This window comes from Hippocampus comes, unplaced genomic scaffold, assembly GCF_001891065.2.
Source record: "Hippocampus comes isolate QL1 unplaced genomic scaffold, H_comes_QL1_v1.1 scaffold22, whole genome shotgun sequence".
Lineage (NCBI taxonomy): Eukaryota > Metazoa > Chordata > Actinopteri > Syngnathiformes > Syngnathidae > Hippocampus > Hippocampus comes.
In genome coordinates this window covers 1,175,378-1,199,850 of record NW_017806175.1, presented here as the reverse complement: position 1 = coordinate 1,199,850, position 24,473 = coordinate 1,175,378, and the positions used below count along the sequence as shown (strand labels likewise).

Below are 24,473 nucleotides of genomic sequence, written 5' to 3'. Positions count from 1 at the left end.
GTACTATATTTGTGTGGCTTATTAAAAACATTTATTCTTGCACCCATTTCTTCTCTAACCACTGCAAAACACATTGGGAGGAGCTAATCTTTTTTTTTTTTAGGAATAAAATCTCTGCCTTGTTTTTTAATTAAGAGGTGGGCATTCTATGCTACTGAATTGTAATGTCAGTGGTGATGGTGGAACTTGGAGAGCCAGTTATATTTTGAGGATACTTGGTGTAAAAAGTTCGAGAACCACTGATCTGAGAGACCTCTACAAATTAATTGCACATTACCGTACTGTTGCCATAAACCAGATGACACTTTTACATTAAATGCATAGTATGTTGGTTAATTCTGGCTACTTGTAGCAGGCCTCGATGATATTCAGAATCACAATATCTAGTTTTATTACTTGGAATATTTTGTATATAAACTCAAGTCTTCTCTTATGGTATCCACACACTGTTGCAATAAGTTGAATGATCATAATCGGTAATATCAATGTTAAAAAATAGAGAGCCCCCAATTTGGACTTCCCATCGGACCCCATCATGGATCCCTGGATGGCTGGGCCACCTCTTCTTGTGTTTGTCTACTGACCTCAATACGGTCGCCGTGGCAACACGTGCGAAAGACCACCTATGTGCGGGTGGGGTAGGTGGAGTAAAATGAGGAACCGAGACGATCGTCTGAGGAACAACTTAATATACTTTATGAGCCTCGTTGTGTTAAAATGACTCACATAAATTCTTGTGTAACCAACAGAGACGCTTCCGCGACGAGTTTGAAATGTAACGTCAAGTCGCTCGGTAAGTTTTAAACGAGATTTGTCACGTCAACGCGGATGGCGGAAGTGTAAATTTGGAGTGTGCGTTGAAATGAGTTTCACGACATCATGATATTGTACCGTAGTTGGTTTACTGTGAGCCGATTCAAGATTCCCCACCGCCCCCAGCTTCGCTTCCTCATTTTTTTTTTTTTTGAAAAGGGGAAATCCCCGTACTACTGCCGAACATTTTACCGGGACGACTTTCTTTCACCGCGCGCCTGCTTGCTGTGACGTGTGTTTTTAGCTTGATCACAAAAGATGGAAAAGATGGAGGAGTGTAAATTAAGTCTCGCCAATCTGGATAAAGAAGTGCTCGACAGACTGTCCACGATGCTGGACAACTCCACTTGCGGATGGAGGCAGCTGGCCCAGGTTGTGTCTGAAGACCCGAAATTCCGCTGCAGGTGGGCATTGAACGCACCATCGACACTCGTTTTCGAACGTCCTGAATTAAATGAGAAGAATTTCTGGTAAAAGAGAAAAGTTTTGAACGAGACAAGGAATTGTGGGTGATTTAAGAAGTGTATTATTGGTTACTACAGTACAAACAGGTGTTTTGTTGTAACTGCTGGTTGTAAAATGACACTCTTTGAACGAAAGTAATCGGATACCTACTGGCAATTACAAGTACTACATCAAGTGAAAGCGAAAACTGTTTCGTGGAAATGTTTTTCTTTTAAGTAGGTGAGATCAAAAGAAAATAAAAATACATAGATTCAGTCTACACAGAGTGAAATAATTTATGATTATTTTTTATTGTTATGCAGATTATAGGTCACAGCTAAAAAACAGAATTTGAGGACATTTTGGCTTCAACATTTTTTTAAATTAACCTTCATTTTTCTGATTTTCTGCTACTTATTCATCAATAATAGGTAATAAACTTTCAAAGGCTTCCTAAAAATCAGCGTAGGAAAATTTACTGATGTAAATCAGTAAATATCTATATTTTTTTAAAAAGAATTGAATTATTCTGATCATTGGCATAACAGGGATGAGGTCGAGTGTGACATTCAATTAAGGCTCTTTTATAAAAATGTGAAAAATAGAAGAGAGGATATACCTTTTCTTTACCCATTCTTATGGAAAATTGTTGATGATGTCAAGTCCAGCGTATCCTGTGATTCACTGCTTTCCTCTTCTTCTACCATGGTAAAGAAGTTATGGTAAAAGGGTTGTGTGCAAGTTGTGGGACACATTGTCACAAATCTGTGTACCGTAGTTAAATTCATCTTGAACATCTTGGGAGTTTATAGTACTGTACATGTAACATTGAACCTCCCCCCTGCAGTGAAAAGATTGTGACCAACTGCTCGCTCCAGGTGCTAAGTGCGACAGGGAGCCCAGGACGCAGCTTCTTAGCTCTACTGGTCGATCGATCCTGCTCTCTGCTCTTCCTGCTGCAGTGTCTGAAGAAGATTGACCACCAGGAGGCCGTGCAGCTGCTCAGCGCTACAGGTCGTCTTCTACCAAGCTAAATGTCCACCCAAGGATAAGTGTTCTCAAACTGGCAGTTTCGCGAGATGCTGCTTGGGGGGTCTGCCAAATAATTGACAAATATTATTATTTATTTAAAGTGTATTTTGAAGCTGGTGTGTCAATAAAACAAATATAAAGAACTAATTATTCCGCAATTTGGGCCACTTAAAAAACGCTGAAATGATTGAGACCTATCACGTAAATCGCAGGTATCAAACTCAAGGCCCAGGGCTCAGGTCCTGCCTGCCATAACATTTTATGTTGCCCATGCAGGCAAATCATGCATGTCAACTTGATATTTCTTTGTATGCATGATGTGTGGAATTTATCGTTTACAAAAAGAACATTAGTATTATCGTCTAAAATTGGCAATTTTTCTCTTCATATAAAACAGTAACTGAGCAGATCCGGATCACAGTACAGCCCAGCTCTCAGCGGGCCCCGCTGGGCAGCAGGGTGGTTTTAACATGCCGAGTCTCAGGGCCTCCTGGATTAAGTTACCAGTGGTTTAAAGGCAAAGAGGAGGTGAGTATTGTTATTCGCAATGACAGGATGTCGACCTCAGTTGAAATCAGACTATCTTTGTCTCTGTAAGATTTTGGAAGCCAGTGGACGCACACCTGAGCTTGTTGTGTGTGCGATGGGCCCCGAGCACCAGGGTAGCTACATCTGTCGGGTCAACCATGGAGACACCTGCGTTTTCTCCCAGTGGGCTCAGGTGCGCTTGGTTCGTTCTTCACCCAGCTCGAGTCCAGGTATGACCTTCACCCCTCCTCTTCATCCATTCACGATAGAACTTGAATAGTCGAAACACAAAAGCTTTCCGGTCCCGACAGGGGGTGCAAATGGTCCAATTCTTCGGACAAATAGAACAGTCTTGTTGACATTCCTAAAACTGCTGGGTTAAAAATAACCAAAATCGGGTGAAATAGCTTAGGACCAAAGGCGACCTAGCCAAGCCTGAGTTATTTATACCCAGCAGATTGGGTTGAGGATTTGACTAAGCATATGGAATCAATATTTTGATCCAACATGGGCAGCATTTCTTTAGTGTGTAGCAAATGAACAGCACCAGCATGATTTTAGTACAAGCCCTTTCATTTTGCTAAACTTAATGGATCAAGGAAGAACCGATTCAAATCTTGTCATTCCAGGCTGTAGCAGCGGCATGTTTTCAGGCTCATCCAGTGGGCTGCGTATCATCTACCAGCCTCAGTCCCAAACAGTGTCTGAGGGTGACATGTTGCTCCTGGAGTGCACTGCCGTGGCCAACCCTCCTGCCCAGTACCAGTGGTACCACAACTCGACTCCGATGCCACAAAACAAGATGCGTCTTCTCAAAGTAAGTCACCTTGTATCATAATCCCCATATTTATAGATCGTATTTTGGAAAACACAGTGAAAACTCCAAAGGTGAGCACAATCAGCTCCATGATCCTTGTTGACTTCAAACTTGTTGTAATTCAAAAAAAAAAAAAAACAGGTTATTTCATATGAATGAATGTAATGTAACTTAATCATAACATTTTGTTAACTGTCCAGGCAATGTTGTTTTGGGTAACAATTTAGCATTCCCAACTGTCATACAAAGAAAGTAGTCGTACAGCACCGTTGCGTCCCCAATTATAATCCAATGCAAGTTTTGTTTGTGACTTTCCAGATCCCGTGTGTGACCACAGCACACCGAGGCCAATACAGATGCAAAGTGTTCAACTTGTTTCACGAAGTGTGGAGTGAGCCTGCTACTGTCAGCATCGGTGAAACATAATCCATTCCATTATTATATTTTTTTTTAACATCTATTCCGCCTGAATTTTCCCTGGATATAGTATCGTGTTTTTTTTCCTTTTATATGCAGGCCCAACTTCCATCACTGATTCGTCCTGGGAAGCAGTTGACCGCGGCTTAGGTATTCCGTAAACGGCATATCTTGTAAAGCAGAATAATGAGAGAAGTGTTCACTTCCTCTATTTGTTCATTACTACATACAATACAATACAATACATGCTGATTTATATAGTCATTTATTAGTTCTTGTTTTACAGCGCAAACTGCAGAAAAAGCCAGAGCACTGGACAAACAAATCTGTTTTTTTTTTTTTTTTTTTTTTTGAATAGATCCAGAGGAAGTGGACAGTGCCATCACAAGTGAAGAAGTATGTCCACAGATGACCAATCCACAGACATTATCCAAACAGTTTTATGGTAATGAGAATTTTATAGAATTTTCCTGAGATAGTTCAAAATTGTAGTAAAGGATTGAAGTCATTGGTAGGGCTTGACGACTTGATTTGTTAATTTGATTTGTCAGGATTTATTTACTTTATTGAGTAGAGATGCAACAGCTAATTGTTTCTCAACTTATTCACATACTTTTTTTATTTTTAAATTTAACCGTTAGCTTTTACTTTGCAAAACAATGATCAACATTTTTGCCTATTTTCTGACTTGTTACGGACCAAAGCAGTAACTGAATCATAATTATTATTTAATCATGTATTTTCTGCACTGTCAAGTTGAAATGATGCCATAATTTTGAATAAAAGGACAGACATTTGCATTTTCTTTTAATCCGCTTCATTGATTAATTGACTCAATAATCAACAGATGAATTGATTGTTACAATATTCTTGAACATTTAGTGACTTTTCCAGCAACTTAAAAAAAAAAAAGGGACTCGCGAGTTTAATTCCCTGTAAGAAACAGTCAACTGTTTTTTTCTGTATGAGAACAACGGATGTTTATCACACTGACCTTTGCCAAAGCCATGTATACAATGTAAAAGTAGTGATTTTATCCACATTGGAAGCTTTTGACCCGAGTTAAGCTCTTTCCCTCCCCAGCCACAGACAAGGTGGCTCTCCTGATCGGCAACTTGAACTACCGCTACCGCACTCAACTGTGCGCTCCCATGGCGGACGTCCACGAGTTGAGCAACCTCCTCAGGCAAATGGACTTCAAGGTGGTCTCTCTGCTGGACCTCAATTGGCAGGAAATGCACAGCGCCGTCACCGAGTTCCTGCTGCTCCTCGGCAAAGGAGTTTACGGTTCGTCTTCGGGCGTTTAAGCTTCAGTACTTGTTCTCTTTTGTCCTGTGTTTCCTCAAACAGTTGCGTGCGCTTTAGGAGATGCCGTGCTTCACTCAATCTGAATGGCTAACCTCAATTAAAAGCATCGCCACATCCCACATCCACCACAGGATAAAAGTCATCTATCAATTCTTCTTACTCCTTACAGTATATGATGTTTGATATAAACCAATATAGTGTCGGTGAATCTTAAATTTGTTTGGACTAGTATCATTAATTGAATGGTTAGGTTTAATAATCACAATAGACGAACAATATGTTATACTAAAGATGATGTAAAATATTGTTGATGTTTATTACACTTGTGTTTGAACCTACACTATCGAAAGCAACTTTAAGTACAGATTTATTTTATTATCATACTGTATATAGTAATTTTGTATGTGATGATATATAATACTTATACAAATATAGCTGTTTTTTATTGCTGCAATATGAATTCAATAAAAAATGAAAATATCAAAATAATGTAAACTCTGGATGACAAAAAGGTTATTAAAATCAACAATTATCATATGTAATACTAAATATTGGTGATCATATATAATATTTATTAGACCACAGTACCCTAATTGGTTTTGTTATGACAACATTTCATTCAAATTAGAATATACTGTACAGTAGAAACATGATTTGTACAAGGGAGGACCTCCTCTCTAATAAACGCCTCACATCTAACAAATGCTTACAAATCCTCTACCAAATACTCTGCGGGTGACCAAGTTGACAAACTGGCCACTCGCTGAGGAACTATTGTAATTTCTGGTTTTCTGTTGAGCTTAGTTTAAAGGTCCTACGTTTTGCAATCAATCCATTCAATGCCAATACCCGACTTTAAGTCTACAACCTTTCCTGGAAAAAATGCCTATTTTCTGACTTGTTACGGACCAAAGCAGTAACTGAATCATAATTATTATTTAATCATGTATTTTCTGCACTGTCAAGTTGAAATGATGCCATAATTTTGAATAAAAGGACAGACATTTGCATTTTCTTTTAATCCGCTTCATTGATTAATTGACTCAATAATCAACAGATGAATTGATTGTTACAATATTCTTGAACATTTAGTGACTTTTCCAGCAACTTAAAAAAAAAAAAGGGACTCGCGAGTTTAATTCCCTCTTTGCCGGTCACGGTTATGAGAACTACGGCAACAGTTTCATGGTGCCCATCGATGCGCCAGCCTCATACACATCAGAGCACTGCATTTGCGTGCAAAATATACTAACCAGGATGCAGGAGAAAGAGACCGGACTCAACGTGTTCCTGCTGGATATGTGCCGTAAAAGGTTTCATAGTAAATGTTGCTTGCTTTCTATGTGATGTCTTCTCTGTGCATATTTTTTGTTTGAATTGTTTTCATTCTTTTAGAAATCCTATGGCGGACGTCCACGAGTTGAGCAACCTCCTCAGGCAAATGGACTTCAAGGTGGTCTCTCTGCTGGACCTCAATTGGCAGGAAATGCACAGCGCCGTCACCGAGTTCCTGCTGCTCCTCGGCAAAGGAGTTTACGGTTCGTCTTCGGGCGTTTAAGCTTCAGTACTTGTTCTCTTTTGTCCTGTGTTTCCTCAAACAGTTGCGTGCGCTTTAGGAGATGCCGTGCTTCACTCAATCTGAATGGCTAACCTCAATTAAAAGCATCGCCACATCCCACATCCACCACAGGATAAAAGTCATCTATCAATTCTTCTTACTCCTTACAGTATATGATGTTTGATATAAACCAATATAGTGTCGGTGAATCTTAAATTTGTTTGGACTAGTATCATTAATTGAATGGTTAGGTTTAATAATCACAATAGACGAACAATATGTTATACTAAAGATGATGTAAAATATTGTTGATGTTTATTACACTTGTGTTTGAACCTACACTATCGAAAGCAACTTTAAGTACAGATTTATTTTAGTATCATACTGTATATAGTAATTTTGTATGTGATGATATATAATACTTATACAAATATAGCTGTTTTTTATTGCTGCAATATGAATTCAATAAAAAATGAAAATATCAAAATAATGTAAACTCTGGATGACAAAAAGGTTATTAAAATCAACAATTATCATATGTAATACTAAATATTGGTGATCATATATAATATTTATTAGACCACAGTACCCTAATTGGTTTTGTTATGACAACATTTCATTCAAATTAGAATATACTGTACAGTAGAAACTTATGTTGAAAAAATGGATTTGTACAAGTGAGGACCTCCTCTCTAATAAACGCCTCATATCTAACAAATACTTGCAAATGCTCTACCAAATACTCTGCGGGTGACCAAATTGACAAACTAGCCTCTCGCTGAGGAACTATTGTAATTTCTGATTTTCTGTTGAGCATCTTTTTAAGGTCCTACGTGTTGTTTAAAACTCAAGCAATCAATCCATTCAATGCCAATACCGACTTTAAGTCTACAACATTTCCTGGAAAAAAGCAATCACTGCAAAGGCTTTTAGAAGCATCACTAAACTTACATTCTTGTCCTTCTTGCACAGGCTTGCTCTACTTTGCCGGTCACGGTTATGAGAACTACGGCAACAGTTTCATGGTGCCCATCGATGCGCCAGCCTCATACACATCAGAGCACTGCATTTGCGTGCAAAATATACTAACCAGGATGCAGGAGAAAGAGACCGGACTCAACGTGTTCCTGCTGGATATGTGCCGTAAAAGGTTTCATCGTAAATGTTGCTTGCTTTCTATGTGATGTCCTCTCTGTGCATATTTTTTATTTGAATTGTTTTCATTCTTTCAGAAATCCAAACGATGAAGTTGTAGTTCAACCTGGACTGTTGAAGGTGACAGCAAATATAGTCTTTGGATATGCCACGTAAGTTGAATCAGAAATGGCTGTGTTAATGTGAAATCCAATTTATGAGTACATTGTTGAATTTAGGTGTGTTGATGCGGAGGCTTACGAAATGAGGGAAGAAGACGTGTCCAACGGCATCTTCATAAGCTTCCTCAAGCGGCATATTTGCCAAGATGAGAAGGTCACGGTCATGCTGGACAGAGTGGCAGAAGGTGCATTAAATTGTGTTTATTCTTTATTCCACTGGTCCTCATTAGCGTCACTGGTGAGCTGTAGCCAATTCTGAGCTGACTTTGGGTCATTTTCTCAAATTAATTCTTTACATTGGTATTTTTTTTTAAAATTTCATTGTAATCTACTATATTTGATTTTTACAACACTTAGTACAGTTCAACGACATCGAAAACTATAAACATAATGTCAAATGAATATATTTAGGACAGTAGAAATCAAAACTCAGCATTATTGTCTGCCGTAACGGCAGAATTTATGATACTGCTGTTGTGTTGATGTCATTTGATGGTGACTTCCAACTAGCTCTAACTTCAAAACAGAGATTCCCAATGGAAATATAAAGGAATTAATCTGTGTAAACTTTACTAAGTATACGGAGCTGTAATATTTTAACGTTCATAACTGTTGTGCAGGTTTTAAGAAAACTTGATCACTACACATACGGTATCAAAACGACAAACCATTTAAAAAAACACGGACAAATAATGGAGAGGGAACCGGAAGTTGTTGTAGAGCGGTACTGACACCTAGTGGCGTTTTATAGACATTGCTGATGTCGGGCTCATTCCAGAAGAGTTACCTTTCTGGTCCTGGAGTTAACCCATCCATCCATTTACAACACCGCTTATCCGAAAGAGGGTCGCGGGGAGTTGCTGGAGCCTATCCCAGCGGACTTCAGGAGGAAGGCAGACCACACCTTGAACTGGTTGCCAACCAGTCTCAGGGCACATAAAGAGTCAAACATCCATTCAAACCGTCACTGAGTGGGAACCGATCCCACGCTGCCTGCACACAAGTCAGGAGAGTGTACCATTACACCATCAGTGACTCTTTGAGTTAACCTTAAATTTCATTTTCGTCATCACTCTGAGGTCTTTTTTTCCCTCCATAACTGTTGGTTACACTGCAAATTATACACACTTCCGCGCTCCAGATCTTCCTCATAGGCCTTCTTAATAACTTTCTGCTCTTTGTCTTTTTTCATGCTCTCACCAGACATGGGTCGCTTAGAAATCACACGAGGGAGGCAGGCTCTGGAACTCCGCAGTAATCTGTCTGAGCGGCGTTCCCTCACTGACCTTATCCAGACGTCAGACTGCTCTGCGGCCTCTTCGGCTCGCAACCTACAGTGGGCTGTTGCTCATGGTACTTGACGTCAAACTACTCTGTCGAATCTTACCTCAGTAAACTTGATTCAAATGTTGAAATGTGTTTTTGCAGTCCTGCCAAAGAGCCATTTTATCCACTTTGAGTGTGGTGTGAAGGTCCAACTTGGGTTTGTATGAAAGGAAACTATATCAATTGTTTTCTCAAAATACTACTGATGTTTCTTCATAATATTCTCTGTAGATTTGCCGCTGAATTCTCCAACATCATGGTCATCTACACACGCATATTGGACAAGCCCAAAGAAATTGCTTCATGCTCTGCTCAACTTACTGACTTCCCAGAGGTATGGTTACACACACAATGAAGCTGTTTTACTTTCTTTTCAGAAGACTATTTAATGTTTAATACATTTTTGAATGAAATGGGAGAATCTCTTTCTGAATGTTCTGAAATTCCGAAGATGCAAACTCTGAACAGGAAGTTCAGAACGGAGACTTAAATTCCAAACCGCAGAACTGTGAGGCACTTGTGTGTGTAGTACACATACTCGCCACATGTTTCAATATCTTTCCTGCCACATTCCCTCCCAAAGATGAGCATGTTTTTAGACTTTAAGCTATGTCTACACTGCAGCTAAATTTCGGTTTTTTTTGTCCTCATGCAACACATATCAGATTTTTTTTCATGCGGTTTGAACAGTATAAGTCAGATTTTTTTTTTTTTTTTCAAATACGACCTGGGCCTCTTTCGCACGTGAATGAGCACTCTCGAAAATGGATGCTGGGTGGCGAATGTCTCTTGAGTATTCTGAACAGAAGACCAAAACACTGAACTACTCAAACTGTCCTCTCCTTAACTGCGTTTTTGTGTTTTAATGGCAGGATGTGGACATTGACTTAAAGAAGAGCAATCAGGCAACTCTGGTCGAAGCCGGCAGTTTATTATTAATCAAAGAACAACTTCCTTCACCTGAACTCCCCGGTCTGTACACTCGCATTTGCAGCCTGCAAAGACTTAAGGTCGGACCTCTTTTCATTCTGATCAACTCCAATCGCCTTATGAATGCCTTTGATATGTTTCGACATGCTATGTCTTACAGAAGGAGCTCACGTTCGCCGTCTGTCTCCGTTACATTTATGTCAACCTGGAGGAGGAAGTGGAGGAAAAGCAAGCGGTTACGGTGGGCAAACCGCTGGTGTCCAAACTGAACCTCCACCAACCACGAACGAGCTCGGCCTCGTCATCCCTCAGCCTGGACTCGTGCACTCTCTCTGAGGTCTCCTCCTTGTCCGAGGAGTTTGCCTCGTTAGCCTCCAATGCGAAGTCACACAACTGCTAATTGACAAATATTGGGACAAAACAAATTACCATTCCAACTAAGCCTTAGCAAACCCACTTCTCTAAATGATGAAGAAAAAATTTTGACTTCTCATCTGTGCTTTATGTTCAAGTCTTAGGCCAGCACTATCTTTGTTTTTGTAATAAAAACGTTTTGATATTTGGTTATGAAGTACTTTTAGATTGAAATAAGAAATACCATATTTCTATACTGTAGGCGTACTCGGAAGTACATACTTGTTTGCTTAAATCAAACATAACTACCACGTATACCCCTTTAAGACCATAATGCCATAAGATTTAAAAAGTTGCCTATTTATGAGGGAAAAAAAGTCAGAATGTGATAAGAATAAAGTCCTATTTTTTCAAACCATTCACATTCTTCACAAAAACAATGGTGTATTTTGTCGGGCTCAAAAGTCTTAAGATTCCATCCATCCATCCATTTTCTGATCCGCTTCATCCTCACAAGGGTCGCGGGGTGTGCTGCAGCCTATCCCAGCTGTCTTCGGGCAGTAGGCGAGGGACACCCTCAACCGGTTGCCAGCCAATCGCAGGGCACACTGGGACGAACAACCAACCGCGCTCACACTACACACCTAGGGACAATTTGGAGTGATCAACCAGCCTTGCCATGCATGTTTTTGGAATGTGGGAGGAAACCGGAGTACCTGGTAAAAAAAACCCGCAGGCACGGGGAGAACATGCAAACTCCACACAGGAAGGCCGGGCTGCACTGTGAGGTCGACTCGCTAACCGCTCGACCACCTTTTGCATCTCCAACACATTTATGACAAAGCAAATAAAGAACAACTTTTAACATAATACAACTATTTACTTGCATGCTGGGAAGTGCGTCGCCGCACCATTCCTACAATCTCAAAGAGCTGTCTTAAAAGTACTGGAGATGACTGATTTTTAAGATGTAATAATAATAAAAGTTATTGTCCTACAAATACACGGTGCAAATTGTGTAATCATACACCATATTATACAACTTAATACCCTTAAAAAGTGATTTTATTTCGTTGTTTTCCTGGCTCCCCAGCCGCACTGTATTTTCACTGCGCATGCGTCTTTACGACACGCACACAGCCACAGAGAAAAACTGAGGGGACTCCATTTTGAGGTCGAATTGCACGCCGCCGGTGCAAAATCAGCGATTTTTTGTTGTTGTTTTTTTGTTTTTGCTGCACTTATCTACTGGCAGGAGTGAGGTATCTTCCGGTTTGAAACGATGGCTGATCCATCAACCGCCACTGACATTCCGGAAGGCTTTGAAGTTCGTAAATTGTCGGACCTGCGAGTTATTGATTTGAAGGCCGAGCTGAAGAAACGAAACCTGGACAGCTTCGGCAACAAGAGCGTGCTGTCGGAGCGCCTGAAAAAGGTCTTATTTTGGTTTTTTATTATTACAAACGCAGTCCTGTTAACTGTAATCCTCCAGATAGATTTTTACTACACAGCAAAATAGCATTACAAAGTCCGCAACAGCGCAGAATAACGTCACGTGACGAAGCTATGTTAGCCCACAGGCTAATGGACGCCATCGTGCTAACGAGGCTAAAACTATTAGCTTGTGTTGCAAGTGCTTCCGTTGTGAGTTAAAAGTCTGTTGCGGTTCTGAGAAGTGAGGTTTTTTTCTCCTTGATTTTTAAAAATTCGAATATACTTATGCAGGCTATCGAGGAGGAGGGCGGAAACCCTGATGCAATCCTTCTTTCAGTGGAGTCGGTGCCCAAGAAAGCCACACCAAGACGTCCTGCAAGAGGTGCTATAAATGCTGAACATGCAAGACATAAACTAGTCTTTGTGTGTGTGTATTTATGTGCACATACGCACACGTGTGTGTGTGTGTGTGTGTGTGTGTGTGTGTGTGTGTGTGTGTGTGTGTGTGTGTGTTTGTGTTTCCCTTTTCCCCCCACGTCTCAGCATTTTCTCTCAACTCATATCTGTTTTAATTCTGAGTCTTACATTAATCTTTGTCTGCAATTTGTCCTCAGACGTTATGCAGGGGACTGATGAACACGAGGATGACAATTTGGAAGATGAATCTCGTTATGGCCGTGTATGTTTTTTTCCCCCCCAAATACTGTACACCAATCGTCATCAGAAATTGCTCTTTGCAGGTGTAGGGGTCATCAAGGTGTAAATATGGTGCCTTTCTCCTCAGGAGGAACATGATAGCATCCAGGATATGGACATCCTTGACATGAATGTGTTGGATGAGGCTGACAACAATGACAACGGGTTGCCAGAACATGATGTGGAGGACCTGGGCAATTTAATTGGCAGCGAAGAAGATGAGCACCTGGATGATGAGGATGATGTTACCATCGACTCTGAAGAGGACGCAAGACATGTGAGAAACAGCCATGTAATAAGAAGTTCTGCTCATCAAGATATGGGCTTTGATTTATGCTAAAGTCTTTTTTTTTCAGTTGGATGACTCGGGGGGGCTGGAAGATGAAGATATTCTGGGCTCTTCACTTTATGTGGTAAGTTTTATTTTTTTTGTTTTTTTGGGGTGTCATTATTCCAAACGCAGCATTTACCACTGTATTACAGTTTACCTGCTCCAGCACCATAACATATTAGATTTTTATTGAAATCTTATCTATATTGTCCGAAATCTGAGTTGACAGCTGTCATCTCTTTTTTACAGTTCCATACTTGCTAAACTTACTGTAATTCCCTTGTATGTGGGAAAGAAGATGTACTATTCAGCCATTCAATTCTGGGAGAGCTGCGAAACACAATGAGTGCAATATCGCCAGAACTGCTGTCTACCAGCTGATGTCCAGACACTCATTCGAAAACTCGCTGTAGCTGATGCACTCGCCACTGAGGCACGGGCCGATTATTGAAATTGTGAGCATTTGTTTTTCATTGGACACAATCCATTTTGTTTTTCAGCGAAATGTAGAATGTTTGGTACATTAAGAAACGTGACATTTTTAAATTAAATACATAAATTGTTTGTATTCTTCAGACTTAACTCTTCTGAGCCAGTCAAAGTGTCACAACACTGGTGAGCTATTGTTATAACACACCTGTAGGATACTCATGTTGTCGTTAGGGCTAATTCGCTCACGCTGGCACCTACATATGTACATGTTTTTATTAAAAAAAAGAAAAAAGGCGCAAAAAAAGTAAAGGCATCCGTGCAACTCTTGTCTTTTTTGTCGAAGTTATCTCCGTCCCACTACTTTCATGCGTAACTGCACTCCGAGAAGTAGAAAAATAAGTTAACCTCAAAGAGACAGCTCTTTTACTCAACTCTGCAAGGAGCCAATCATATTTTACCTTGCTTAGAAGTCGCCTCATAAAAGAAAAGAGCAGCTCATTACCGATGACAGGCAGCTTCAGCGGTTATTGTAACCTTGACTTTTTCAAACCATTGTAAATGCTCAGACTGATATTTGGCCTACTTACCACTCCAGCACATCCTTCTTCCTCTTAAGGTGACATTCATAAAATATTTTCTGTAGGTTTTATGTTGTTGTTGTGTTCAAATCTTTACAATGATGATACAAATGTTTCAGTGTGTTTTAAGATGAGGAAGGCATGAAACGAGAGAAAAAACGAATTTTCATTCATTTGCGTGTCTTGTCTGAATTGAATCCCCCACGCTGAATGTGGGTTCACTGCATTTGCATGTTTTACAAAACAAAACTTCATTTTAAAATCGACCTCTTTGTTGTGTTTCAGACTGCCGACGCAGACGAACTATTAGCAGAAACAGGTAATGTATAGAAAGAGCCAGAAAATTGGTTTTTCGTAGCGTTAGCTTGGAGTGCCAAAATTACCTTTAATTTCAACGAGAGAGCAAGAGAAAGAGAGAGCACGAAAGAGAGAGCGAGAGAGACTGGAAGCCCAAAGGCGATTGCTGTCGCTGTGTTGAAACTTGGTTGACAACAGTTGTTGAAGTTGTAGAAAATGGTCCCGGTACCATTTTTGGCCCATTTTGAGGGTCACTTAGAGGCACGTTGACAGCAATCGGACTGAATGAGTGTCAGGGGCGAGCTGTTGCAGGCTACCTGCAGTGTTCCTCTTGGCCGCTCGAAGACTGCAGACGCGAAGATACATCAAAGCCACGGGCGTCAATTTACAATAAAGGATATGAAACTGTTGGACTTGAGTTAAGAAGTTTTGCTCCAAGGACACTGAAGCCAAGCAAAAGGACTGTTACAAGAAACACCCACTGCGCTGACGCCGACCTTGCGCCTCTCTTCCCCCACGGACTCTGCTTTGGATCAGGTGAACACCTTGGCCACTTGTCAAACCTGCAAGACAAAAGAATGAGTCCCTCCTCCCCACTCTACACGCTTGGTTATTTTACTACCTTTTGGGCTCCCTTCCAGTCTCTCCGTAGGGTCTACTTCAGCACTTTGCTTAGTTGTTGTCGGAGCACAGGCTCGGGGTTATGACGTTCCTAATCCAGGCCTTGCCGCTTCCTCCTTAACCATTGCTGTGTTTCAGAAGTTATTAAACTCTGTGCCATTCTATTCCTGTTAAACCTGTAGAACATGACAAAGTAGCCGGGTCTTGTTTATCTGAGCCGCTTATCGAAGACCGCCTCCCGAGCCGTGAGACGAGCACCGATGAAGAACAGGCGGCCACCGCTGGCGGGGAAGACAATGTGTCTGCCGACACGGGAGCCAAAGCGGACGCAGAAAGCAACTGGGATGCCCTTGAGACGGACGCCACCGCGGATGCGGAGAAGCCCCCAGAAGAGACATTGGACAGTGAAAAGGGCTCGCAAACTATTAGTGTACGCGAACAGGACGTTGGGGTTGAAACTGTTGGTTCAGAATTGGGTTCTAAGAAGGGGGGTGAGGATGAGAAGACAGAAGAGAATGCGACTGCGGATTCAGCCTCGGCAGTGAAAGAGTCGTCCTCAGTCGAGGGCGACGATCAGAACAAGAGGTTTGTTGCTTTCTGTCTACTCGAAACCAAAATGGCGACCTCTCTTGCATTGGCTCTTTTGTGCTACGTAAGAATTGGATGCTCTTTTCAAGGTGGTAAAGCAGACCAAAGCATTTGTCGTATCGCACGCCCTGCACTTTTACACGGCATTATCCAATGAGTAGCACGACGGGGTTGTCAGGTTCAAGTCGCGCTTACTCACTGTTAAAGGCCCCGCAACGGGTTGATAGTTGCCACATTTTATCTGAAGACGCACACGTTTGCAAGCGCTTGCTGGTGTCCTCACTTGTCATCGTTTGAATTTGTCTGTAGCTCCGAAGACAACGTTTGCAAGGAGGAGGAAAAGGATGCGAGTGGTGAGTGTGGTAATAGTGATCGGTTGCACACCCGGGTGATCGTATGCTCACCATTTCATATGTTTGCTGCGTTTAGTTACTCCGAGTCCTGCGACAGGCAGCAGCAACCTGTGGGTCAGCGGGCTTGCTTCCACCACCAGGGCGACTGATCTGAAGACGCTCTTCAGCAAACACGGCAAGGTCAGTTCCACGGATGGCTGCATTTAACTCATTCACTCCCAAAGACATTTTTAAACGTCTTTTTAGACTTGGTCTAGAATTGGCTGATACTGAATGAGTTAATTACTTGTTCCTCTGCCACCCCGATGAATATTTGTTGATCGTGCCATTTTCTTAGTTTTAATTTGCATCAATGAGGTTATTTTGTATGGTCACTGCATTTAATTGCAGCCTAGAAAAGGTTTTCAAGCTAATCGTGTGGAGATGCAGTAAATAATGAGGCTTGAGGCGGTCCATCGTGATTTTCTATGGCTTGCCTCCAATGTCCACCACCAAACTCTTAGCCCCTGCCTCCACCGCCCAGAAGGGCCCCTCATAGGGGCCCTGCAACTGAGCCCAAAGGCTGTCGTGGCAGGCAAAGAAGTACTTGGCTGATGGCCTATTATTATTGTGGGCGCACGTCACGCTCTGCTCGGGTCTCTTTCCTTACGCAGCCCCTTTGTCGTTCAGGTTGTTGGTGCCAAGGTGGTGACCAATGCTAAGAGTCCCGGGGCCCGCTGCTATGGCTTCGTCACCATGTCCTCCACGGAAGAGGCCGCCACGTGCGTCAGCCAACTTCATCGAACTGAGCTGCACGGCAAGATGATCTCTGTCGAGCGGGTGCGTTGTCGCAGTCGAAAACCGTACACTCGGATGTTGAACTTTGCAAACCCTCTTTCGACATAATTCGATCTTATAATACCATAGGCTAAACATGAGCCAGCGGGGAAGAAGCCAGCCGACAAAAATGATCCAAAGAAGTTAGGCGGTGAGCGGAGACACTCGGCCGACTCCAAGTAAGCTTGACTGCACTTTTTTCTCCACACACTCGCTTCTCCAACCTTATTTCTAGGCCACTGTTGTAGGAATGCCCTGCATTATACTGAGATTAGTTTCTCGTGTTTTGGTTAGAATACTCCAGCGTACAGATTTTTTTTTCTTCCCCCCATTAACCAAGTATTAAAATGTGCAACCACACATGATGAGGGGAAAAAAAAGTCATACACACCTTAGTTTGTGGCGTAAGATGACCAACACAGCGTATCTCACACCCACGCCTGTTCCACGTACCAAACTGACCGATGAGAAGGCAGCATGAAAATACAAAGTAGTAGTAGTAGTAGAAGAAGCTAGCTCAACTCTTATGTGGTTACTAGATTGCAGTTGCAAAGTTTTCTCCTTGTGTGACAGGTTAACACAAAAACTCAACACAACCAGCCGTTTCTCTTTTTTGTGTCTAGTAGTACCGCCAGATTTCTTATTTGCAATCATTCTGTTTCACGTCACAAACACGTGAGTCCGTGCCTTCGGCCACACTCTGCGTTGACCACACAGGATTTTGCAGGCTGAAAAATAAATAACATGTTTAATATTTACCATCGTTGAACCAGACCGCAAATCAAGGAGGACAAAAAAACAAAACTCTTAACACAGTGGACAATTGTTGTTGACTGATCATAAGAGGAGAGATTCTCCGATTCGGCCAGTTAGCAATACCGTGAGATTTTGTTTTACTACTAGTGTAATGATGGCTGACAAAAGTTTCACATCCTTGCAGGCCTATGGAGGAAGAAGGAAAGGATGGCAAAGGTGGGTGGAGCTGATTTCTTATCCCCCAGCTTTTTTCGTGATAAATGATTGCCACCGTTTCACGGCTCTTTGTTTAACCAGGGGACGAGAGGACCGTAGTCATGGACAAGTCCAAGGGGGAGCCGGTCATCAGCGTCAAATCCAAAAGCAAAGAGCGAGTAAGTGTCTGATGGTAGGAGGAAAAGGACCCCGTGAAAAATGGACTTCACTCCTCAGTGCCCAACCCTACCAGAGCTCAAAGAGTCAGGACCGTAAGTCCTCCAGTAAGGAGAGGAAGGACATCCTGTCGTTCGACCAGATCAAGGAGCAGCGCGAGCGTGAGCGGCAGAGGCAACGGGAGCGGGACATGCGAGAGATCGACAGGCGCAGACAGAAGTAAGAGGCCGCGTGGCGAATGTAGAAGGCAAGTCTCCCGCGCGTCCCAACGGCAATGTCACCCGGAGTCTCTTTGCAGCGATCGCGGTCAGGACAACCGCTCTGAGCGCGAGCGCATCCGCATTTTCCGGGAGAAAGAGGAGCAGAAGCACCTGTTGAAGAAGAGACAGTGGCTGCAGGTCAGCTCGCAATAGTTGTGCTCATGATGCTCGACTTCACCATGTTGAGCAAAATATGCAGACGTCATCCATTTTCGACAGCACCTTTCATTAGTCACGGGTGAGCTGGAGCTTCTCCCGTGAGAGAAGGATCTATAGACCGACCTAGTTTTCGCACGTAGCGTTTTCATAGAAGCCAAGTTGAAGGCTCACAGCCAGCTATTGCGTTTTAAATTTCTCGTATGTCTTTTGTTTTTTTCTCCCCTCCATCCAAGGAAGAACATGAAACCTCACATTTAGATTCTGTTCTTGACTAATCCAGCGAAATAAAAGTCTGTTCCCTGGTGGGCCGCTAGGTCAGCACGTTCGAAAAATATAGCGCGCGGGCACCGGAGGCCGCCATCATCGTCGCACGTTGTCGTGCAACCCTTTCACAATAAGCAAGTGCAGTGTGAAAAAGGATTCATTCAACAGTCAGCCACTCTTGACGGGTGTGTTTTCGACTATCGCGGAGAGGGGGACAAAACTGTTTTGTATTTGGTCATTCCCCAGGTTGAGAGGGACCGCCTCGATGCTGACCGCATGGAACGGCATTACCTAGAGCGTGAAAGGATGCGAATCGAGTACGAGCGACGTCGGGAGCAGGAGCGCATCATGAGGGAGCGCGAGGAGATTCGGAGACAGCAGGAACAGCTGCGCTTCGAGCAGGAGCGACGCCCCATGAAGAGGCCTTACGACATGTATGGCAGGTCAAGGGCTGTTTGATTATGAGCGCATGTCTCTCCACTCGAATGTCCCCACCTGATCAATTCTTCCCTCTTAGGAAGGACGACTGGCCCGACAAGCGCATGAACATGGACGACCGATACCGCTCAGACTTTGGCCGGCAGGATCGTTATCAGGACTTTGACCACCGGGACCGAGGGCGCTACCACGACGACATGAGAGGCGGCGGCCGTGGCATGGGTGGAGACAGAGATGGTCCGGTAAGAACAAATCTTTCCTGTACGTTTGCAAGCACGTCACACTGCAGTTTTTATTTTTTTAAAGGGAAACCTTTTATATCCATAAAAATTTCACCTAATCCTGAGAGTGGACCGGCATTATGTTCACATTTTCTCCCTTGTTTAATTACAGATGTGATACAAAGTCAAATTTTGCATAATTTGCCTCCTTTAAATGTGTGGCACATAACTATTGGAATTCTTTGCATCTGCAGAATTTCGACAGACATGGCCGCGACTCCTGGGGCGGTGGCGGCTATGACAAGCGCATGAACAGGTGAGGGCCTTATTCAGCCATACACATGAACATTTTCAGCCGCCACTGATCTTGAGACCTAATGTCCCCGTCCGTGTCCAAGGGTACAAAATGGAGATTTTACAAAGGTTTTTTTTTTTTTTTTTTTTCCCTGCCAAGTCTATCTTGGCTTCTTGTTTCGATTTACAGTGGTTCTAAACAGTCTACTCTCAAGTTAAAATGGCCGAAAGCTGAAGATTTTTTTTTAAGACTTAATTTAAACAATTGTATTTTGACTTGAACTGAAATATTGGAATTGTATGCTTTTATGACTTTCAATCAGATGCTTTTTTTTTTTTATTATTATTATTATTTTTTAAGATGAAGAAACATTGCGCCTGCTTATTTTGCCGCAAGAAAAACATTCCGTTTTAGATTCGGTCTTTTCTTTAGGCGCGTTAAGCATGGCAATAATATCTCTATCACAATATCCTTGGCAGAGCTTACATAGTTTTCTAAAGTTGAGGTTGGTTGCAGGGACGGAGGCCGAGACTGGGACTCGGGTCGGAAGATGGATGGCGACCGGCCGTGGCAAGGTACAAATGTTTTGCTCACATTTTGTGTTGACGGCATTTGTGTACTGTGCTTTGCATGCAGTGTCATCCTCGCTGACGAGCATCTCAACAATGTGCGCTTTTGTCATCATCCATATTCAGGTCGCGATGGGATCCCGGGCCCGAGCCACATGGGGGGGCGTGGAGGCATGGGAGGGTGAGTTGCTTTGACTTGTCGTTTTACTAAATTCATTGACAACCAAACTTCATTAACTTGGATGTTTTTGTGTGTCGTTAGCCGCGGAGGCTACATGAGCTCATCCCAGTCTCTCTCGGGAGCGCTCAACCGACAAAACCAAACGATGCAAGGTGGCATGCAGGGCGGAGCCTTCAATCGACGCTTCTGAACTTTCGTATGGAAACCACAAAAACAATACTGCGCCTCTGTAAAAATGAAAGAGTCCACGGGGGAAGTGTTTGACCATTGTTTTTTTTCTTTTTATCGGGATTTATTTCCTCCCACAACGCTCTTGTTTCCGTGTCGTAGTGGTCACTTGAGTATCTTGTTCGTTGTAAATTAAAATGTTTTATTGAACCATGGTTGATGGACCTGATCGCCATGTCATGCTCAGCTTTCACTTTTTTTTTTTTCGGTCACTACAAAGTTTTTTTTTTTTGTTTTTTTTAACGGCCTGTTGGAGAACATTTTCTCAGTGAAGTACATATTAACTGTAACTCTTCTAAGCCTTTTTATGATTTCCATCCCAGCTAAAAATGTTTACAGTCGTTCTTTGAATGTTTGTGACTGGTAATAAATGAAGAGTGTTTGTAACTGGAAGCCTGCTTATTTATTTTATTGCTTATTTACCTTTTTTTCCCCATTACAGCAGTGCCACTGAATCAAATTGTCAGAACCAGACAAGCGTTACTTGTGAATGGCCTCATGATTTCAAGAGTTGAACATTTGAGAGTGATTAACAGCTATAAATGTAAGATGAGTTGCAAATTGAAGCCAAATAGTCACACTTCTAGAGATTCAACAGCATTTTTTTTTTATGTGTGTAGAATTCTAGAGGTGCGTCAACCAATTCAAATATTGTGGAAAACTATAGATCTTGCAAATGTAGGGAAGCATGGTATGAAACTAAAGTTGAATTTACGGCCCCATTTAAAAAAATAAATATGAAACAACAGTGCTACTGTAAAGTGAAACTTCATTTTAAAAGGAACTAAGACTACAAGTTACTTTATTAGTTCATTTTAGTACACTCCGACCAAAACGACAACTGGATTTGACAATGCTTTATTGGAAATTCATTAAGCGGAATGTATAAGGAAGAAGTTTTGATTAAAGACTAAATTACAAGAAATCCTGCATGACGTCATGTAATCATATATAATGTATGTCACTGGAACCTCGAATCATGGCCGCCTTATTTATATCAGAATTATTCTGCCAGTTCTTTTATTTGAACTCATTCGATTGTGTGGAGTCGGTGAAGTTTTTCCTTCGGAACAGGTACCCTTCCAATTTTTCACTGTTATTTACTGCTTGTTCGCAAGGAGGCGCCATTCCCTCATAAATAAACCCTGACTCCATCTTTTACGTGGCACACAGGAGACTCGGTTTACAGATATGCGACGTTTCGAGGTTACGAACGGCACGTGCAGTAAGTAATAGTTGATATTTTTGGACATGAAGTGTTTTTTTTATGCAAATATTTACAGTAGTTATACCTATACCATTGAATTGGTGTCTGTTAATGACAGACTATGGAAAACATTTGTCCATCTGCAAATAGTGGCGCACGTGTACCGGAAGGACTCACTTGAAGTCGACTAGGATGAGGAAGAGATGAAAGCTGGGGATCCTACCTTGCATAGGGTGGAAAAATGTAAGTAAAATTCACGCTGGTGCTCCATGCTGTGTGGGATCATTGACTTAAACTCTTGGCCTTTGGGAACATGTTTATTTACTTTTCACTGTGTGTGTTCACGGTCAAGCTTCGTCCGCCCAATGTGTAGTCCACTCGATCCACATGTAGTCAAACATAGCCTTTGTGTCCCTGATCACACCAAACTCAATGTCAACGTGTGATATTATGGCGAGTAGTTTTCAGGAACTTTTTATTACATACCAAAAGCAAGAATGTTTTAGGGTAAATGAAGATTGTATATTGGAGTGGGCAAAAGTTTGTGCTTAAGGGCGTACTATTGACTGATTGCTTTTTTTTTAACAGATGAGATTAAAAAAAAAAGTAACAATCTGTAGTATAATTTATTTTAATACCAAATTCATTCGAAATAGTTTTAAATTGCTATTCATAATTAATTAAATTTAATGATTAACCAAATAAGTTTGAATGGTTGTTTGTCTATTTTGTGTCCTGTGATTGGCTGGCAAAAGCTCCAGCACAGAGTCGAACAACCATCCGCGCTCACACTCACACCAAAGGACAATTCAGAGTGTTCAATCAGCCTGCCATTATGTTTTTGGAATGCGGGAGGAACCCAGAGTACCCGCAGAAAACCCAAGCAGACACGTGTTGTTTTGAGAAATGCACTTCCTGTTTTGCAAATGTAAATGATGATCTAAGAAATTGTAGCAAAGTGACTGAGAAAAATTGAAATAAAAATCAATGCATACGCTTGAAATAAAGACACGTTTTGTGGGACACCAAGGTTCAACGGTGTGATGTCACGCCAGTGTTGAAACTGCAAGCCTTACCCAATCGCACTGCAGACAGAATTGTTGCAAAGTGTCATTTAAGCGTCAGCACCCATTGTGATGCAAAAATGAGTAAAGGCCACAAACACACACACACACACACACACACACCACAGTAAAGCCATTTTTCTGAACTTCTTTTGTTTCTTTTTCCAGATTTGAAACTACGAATAAACTCAGCCAAAAGTCTGTCATTTGTGACTAGGGCACAAAGAATTGATGAATTGAACTCAAGAGCACAGCATGAAACACTTTACCCCAGACAGGTTATGAAACCAATATGGGCATTTTGTCTGCGTGGATCAAGTCTAATAAACACAAGGATGAGTAGCTGAACCAGGGGATACACAGAGCCCACTAAATGTCCGGCACTCCGTTTACAGAACGTCCAGATTAAAGACTGCCATGTGAATCGGCTGTGCATTTCATGTAAGCGAGACATAAAGAAGTGGCTTTCCATCTGATGACTATAGATGTGTTTGCAATGAGAGAGAATGTGCGTCACTTTCTGGACTTGGTGTCCACTTGTGTACGTCTGTGACCAATGAACATCTGGAGGCTTCTTATATTGTGTTAGGTGGTTCGGTACGTAGAGTTGCTAGCTAGGTGACTAGTTAAATAGCTAGCCAGCTAGCTAGCCACTCAGTTTATAAAGATGTGTGACGTTCCTGTGGCCAAATAAGGTAACCAGCAGTTGTTTCAAGACAAAGCCCTAAATCAGTAGAATAGTCCCGATTTTAGTAATTCGAAATGGATTTTTAAATGTTTAATATTTATCTGAATCACAATAGTCTTTACAGTATTTGCCAAGTATGTTAAAAACCAAGGGATGTGATCACGGCATTTGGAGCCACTCTATTCATAAAGGAAACAAGCTGAAGCCCCTACAACAAAATATGCATACTGGACATAACCACATAACTTTAGAGCACAGGTGTCAAACTCAAGGCCCGGGGGCCAGATCTGGCCCGGCACATCATTTTATGTGGCCCGCGAAAGCAAATCAAACATGTCAACTTCCATGATGCTTGCTAACATCGAACCCTAACCAAAATTTACATTCCTCATATATAAATAAACACACACACACACACACACACACACACACACACACACATATATATATGATAAATAAGAGACATATTGTAAAAATTTTCTTGTAACCAAACACCTTGTGACAGTAACATAAAAAAAATAGTTGAATAAACCGTTATTATTGACTTTTTTAATTTGGTTTCAGTCCTAACGGCCCTCCAAGGGAAACGGTAACTAAAATGTGGACCATGACAAAAATGAGTTTGAAACCCCTGGTTTTGAGTCTCATTCAGCATTGTAAAGTGTAGTGCAAGAAACACAGATATGTTGATGATTTTGCAAATTATGTACAGACATTTCAGGCAATTTTAAGTGACCAGTAAAGTAGTGCATTCATACTTTTGAATAGGGTGTGGGTTCAAA

General features: G+C 41.8%; 2 protein-coding genes and 1 long non-coding RNA gene across 4 annotated transcripts; 2 read left to right on the top strand and 1 right to left on the bottom strand.

Moving 5' to 3' along the window:
• The first annotated feature begins 803 nt into the window (after nucleotides 1-803).
• On the top strand, nucleotides 804-11,257 carry malt2 (MALT paracaspase 2). The gene is made up of 17 exons (XM_019897289.1): nucleotides 804-1,217; nucleotides 2,105-2,271; nucleotides 2,687-2,817; nucleotides 2,888-3,047; nucleotides 3,447-3,634; nucleotides 3,953-4,049; nucleotides 4,151-4,201; nucleotides 4,410-4,496; nucleotides 5,135-5,338; nucleotides 7,890-8,067; nucleotides 8,150-8,224; nucleotides 8,291-8,418; nucleotides 9,437-9,586; nucleotides 9,662-9,716; nucleotides 9,791-9,893; nucleotides 10,432-10,569; nucleotides 10,650-11,257. Exons 1-17 carry the CDS (start codon nucleotides 1,072-1,074, stop codon nucleotides 10,887-10,889), a joined length of 2,298 nt encoding a protein of 765 aa, XP_019752848.1. The 5' UTR covers nucleotides 804-1,071; the 3' UTR covers nucleotides 10,890-11,257.
• LOC109532398 (uncharacterized) lies at nucleotides 5,134-6,851 on the bottom strand. Its single transcript, XR_002171375.1, has 2 exons — nucleotides 6,789-6,851; nucleotides 5,134-5,229 (listed from the first exon to the last, which is right to left on the bottom strand). It is a non-coding gene; the product is annotated as an uncharacterized LOC109532398 (long non-coding RNA).
• Nucleotides 11,258-11,965: 708 nt separating the features above from the next.
• safb (scaffold attachment factor B) lies at nucleotides 11,966-21,125 on the top strand. 2 transcript variants are annotated; one of them, XM_019897043.1, is made up of 21 exons: nucleotides 11,966-12,278; nucleotides 12,569-12,659; nucleotides 12,892-12,956; nucleotides 13,062-13,250; nucleotides 13,330-13,386; nucleotides 14,600-14,633; nucleotides 15,415-15,817; nucleotides 16,130-16,173; nucleotides 16,250-16,353; nucleotides 16,843-16,992; nucleotides 17,080-17,168; nucleotides 17,930-17,961; nucleotides 18,043-18,119; nucleotides 18,194-18,336; nucleotides 18,416-18,515; nucleotides 19,047-19,243; nucleotides 19,318-19,480; nucleotides 19,714-19,775; nucleotides 20,271-20,329; nucleotides 20,450-20,504; nucleotides 20,586-21,125. In XM_019897043.1, exons 1-21 carry the CDS (start codon nucleotides 12,126-12,128, stop codon nucleotides 20,692-20,694), a joined length of 2,376 nt encoding a protein of 791 aa, XP_019752602.1. In that variant the 5' UTR covers nucleotides 11,966-12,125; the 3' UTR covers nucleotides 20,695-21,125. The 2 variants fall into 2 exon arrangements, with proteins under 2 accessions (XP_019752602.1, XP_019752603.1); XM_019897044.1 differs by having other exon boundaries at nucleotides 11,967-12,278; nucleotides 19,047-19,234.
• Nucleotides 21,126-24,473: the final 3,348 nt, after the last annotated feature.

Bases quoted from the DNA above. Each gene is read 5' to 3' on its own strand.
- safb (XM_019897043.1), top strand. From the start codon at position 12,126: ATGGCTGATCCATCAACCGCCACTGACATTCCGGAAGGCTTTGAAGTT. The intron at 13,251-13,329 runs GTGAGAAACAGC...TTTTTTTTTCAG, and splicing joins CTGAAGAGGACGCAAGACAT to TTGGATGACTCGGGGGGGCT. The intron at 16,354-16,842 runs GTCAGTTCCACG...TTTGTCGTTCAG, and splicing joins TCTTCAGCAAACACGGCAAG to GTTGTTGGTGCCAAGGTGGT.
- malt2 (XM_019897289.1), top strand. From the start codon at position 1,072: ATGGAAAAGATGGAGGAGTGTAAATTAAGTCTCGCCAATCTGGATAAA. The intron at 1,218-2,104 runs GTGGGCATTGAA...TCCCCCCTGCAG, and splicing joins GACCCGAAATTCCGCTGCAG to TGAAAAGATTGTGACCAACT. The intron at 10,570-10,649 runs GTCGGACCTCTT...TATGTCTTACAG, and splicing joins GCAGCCTGCAAAGACTTAAG to AAGGAGCTCACGTTCGCCGT.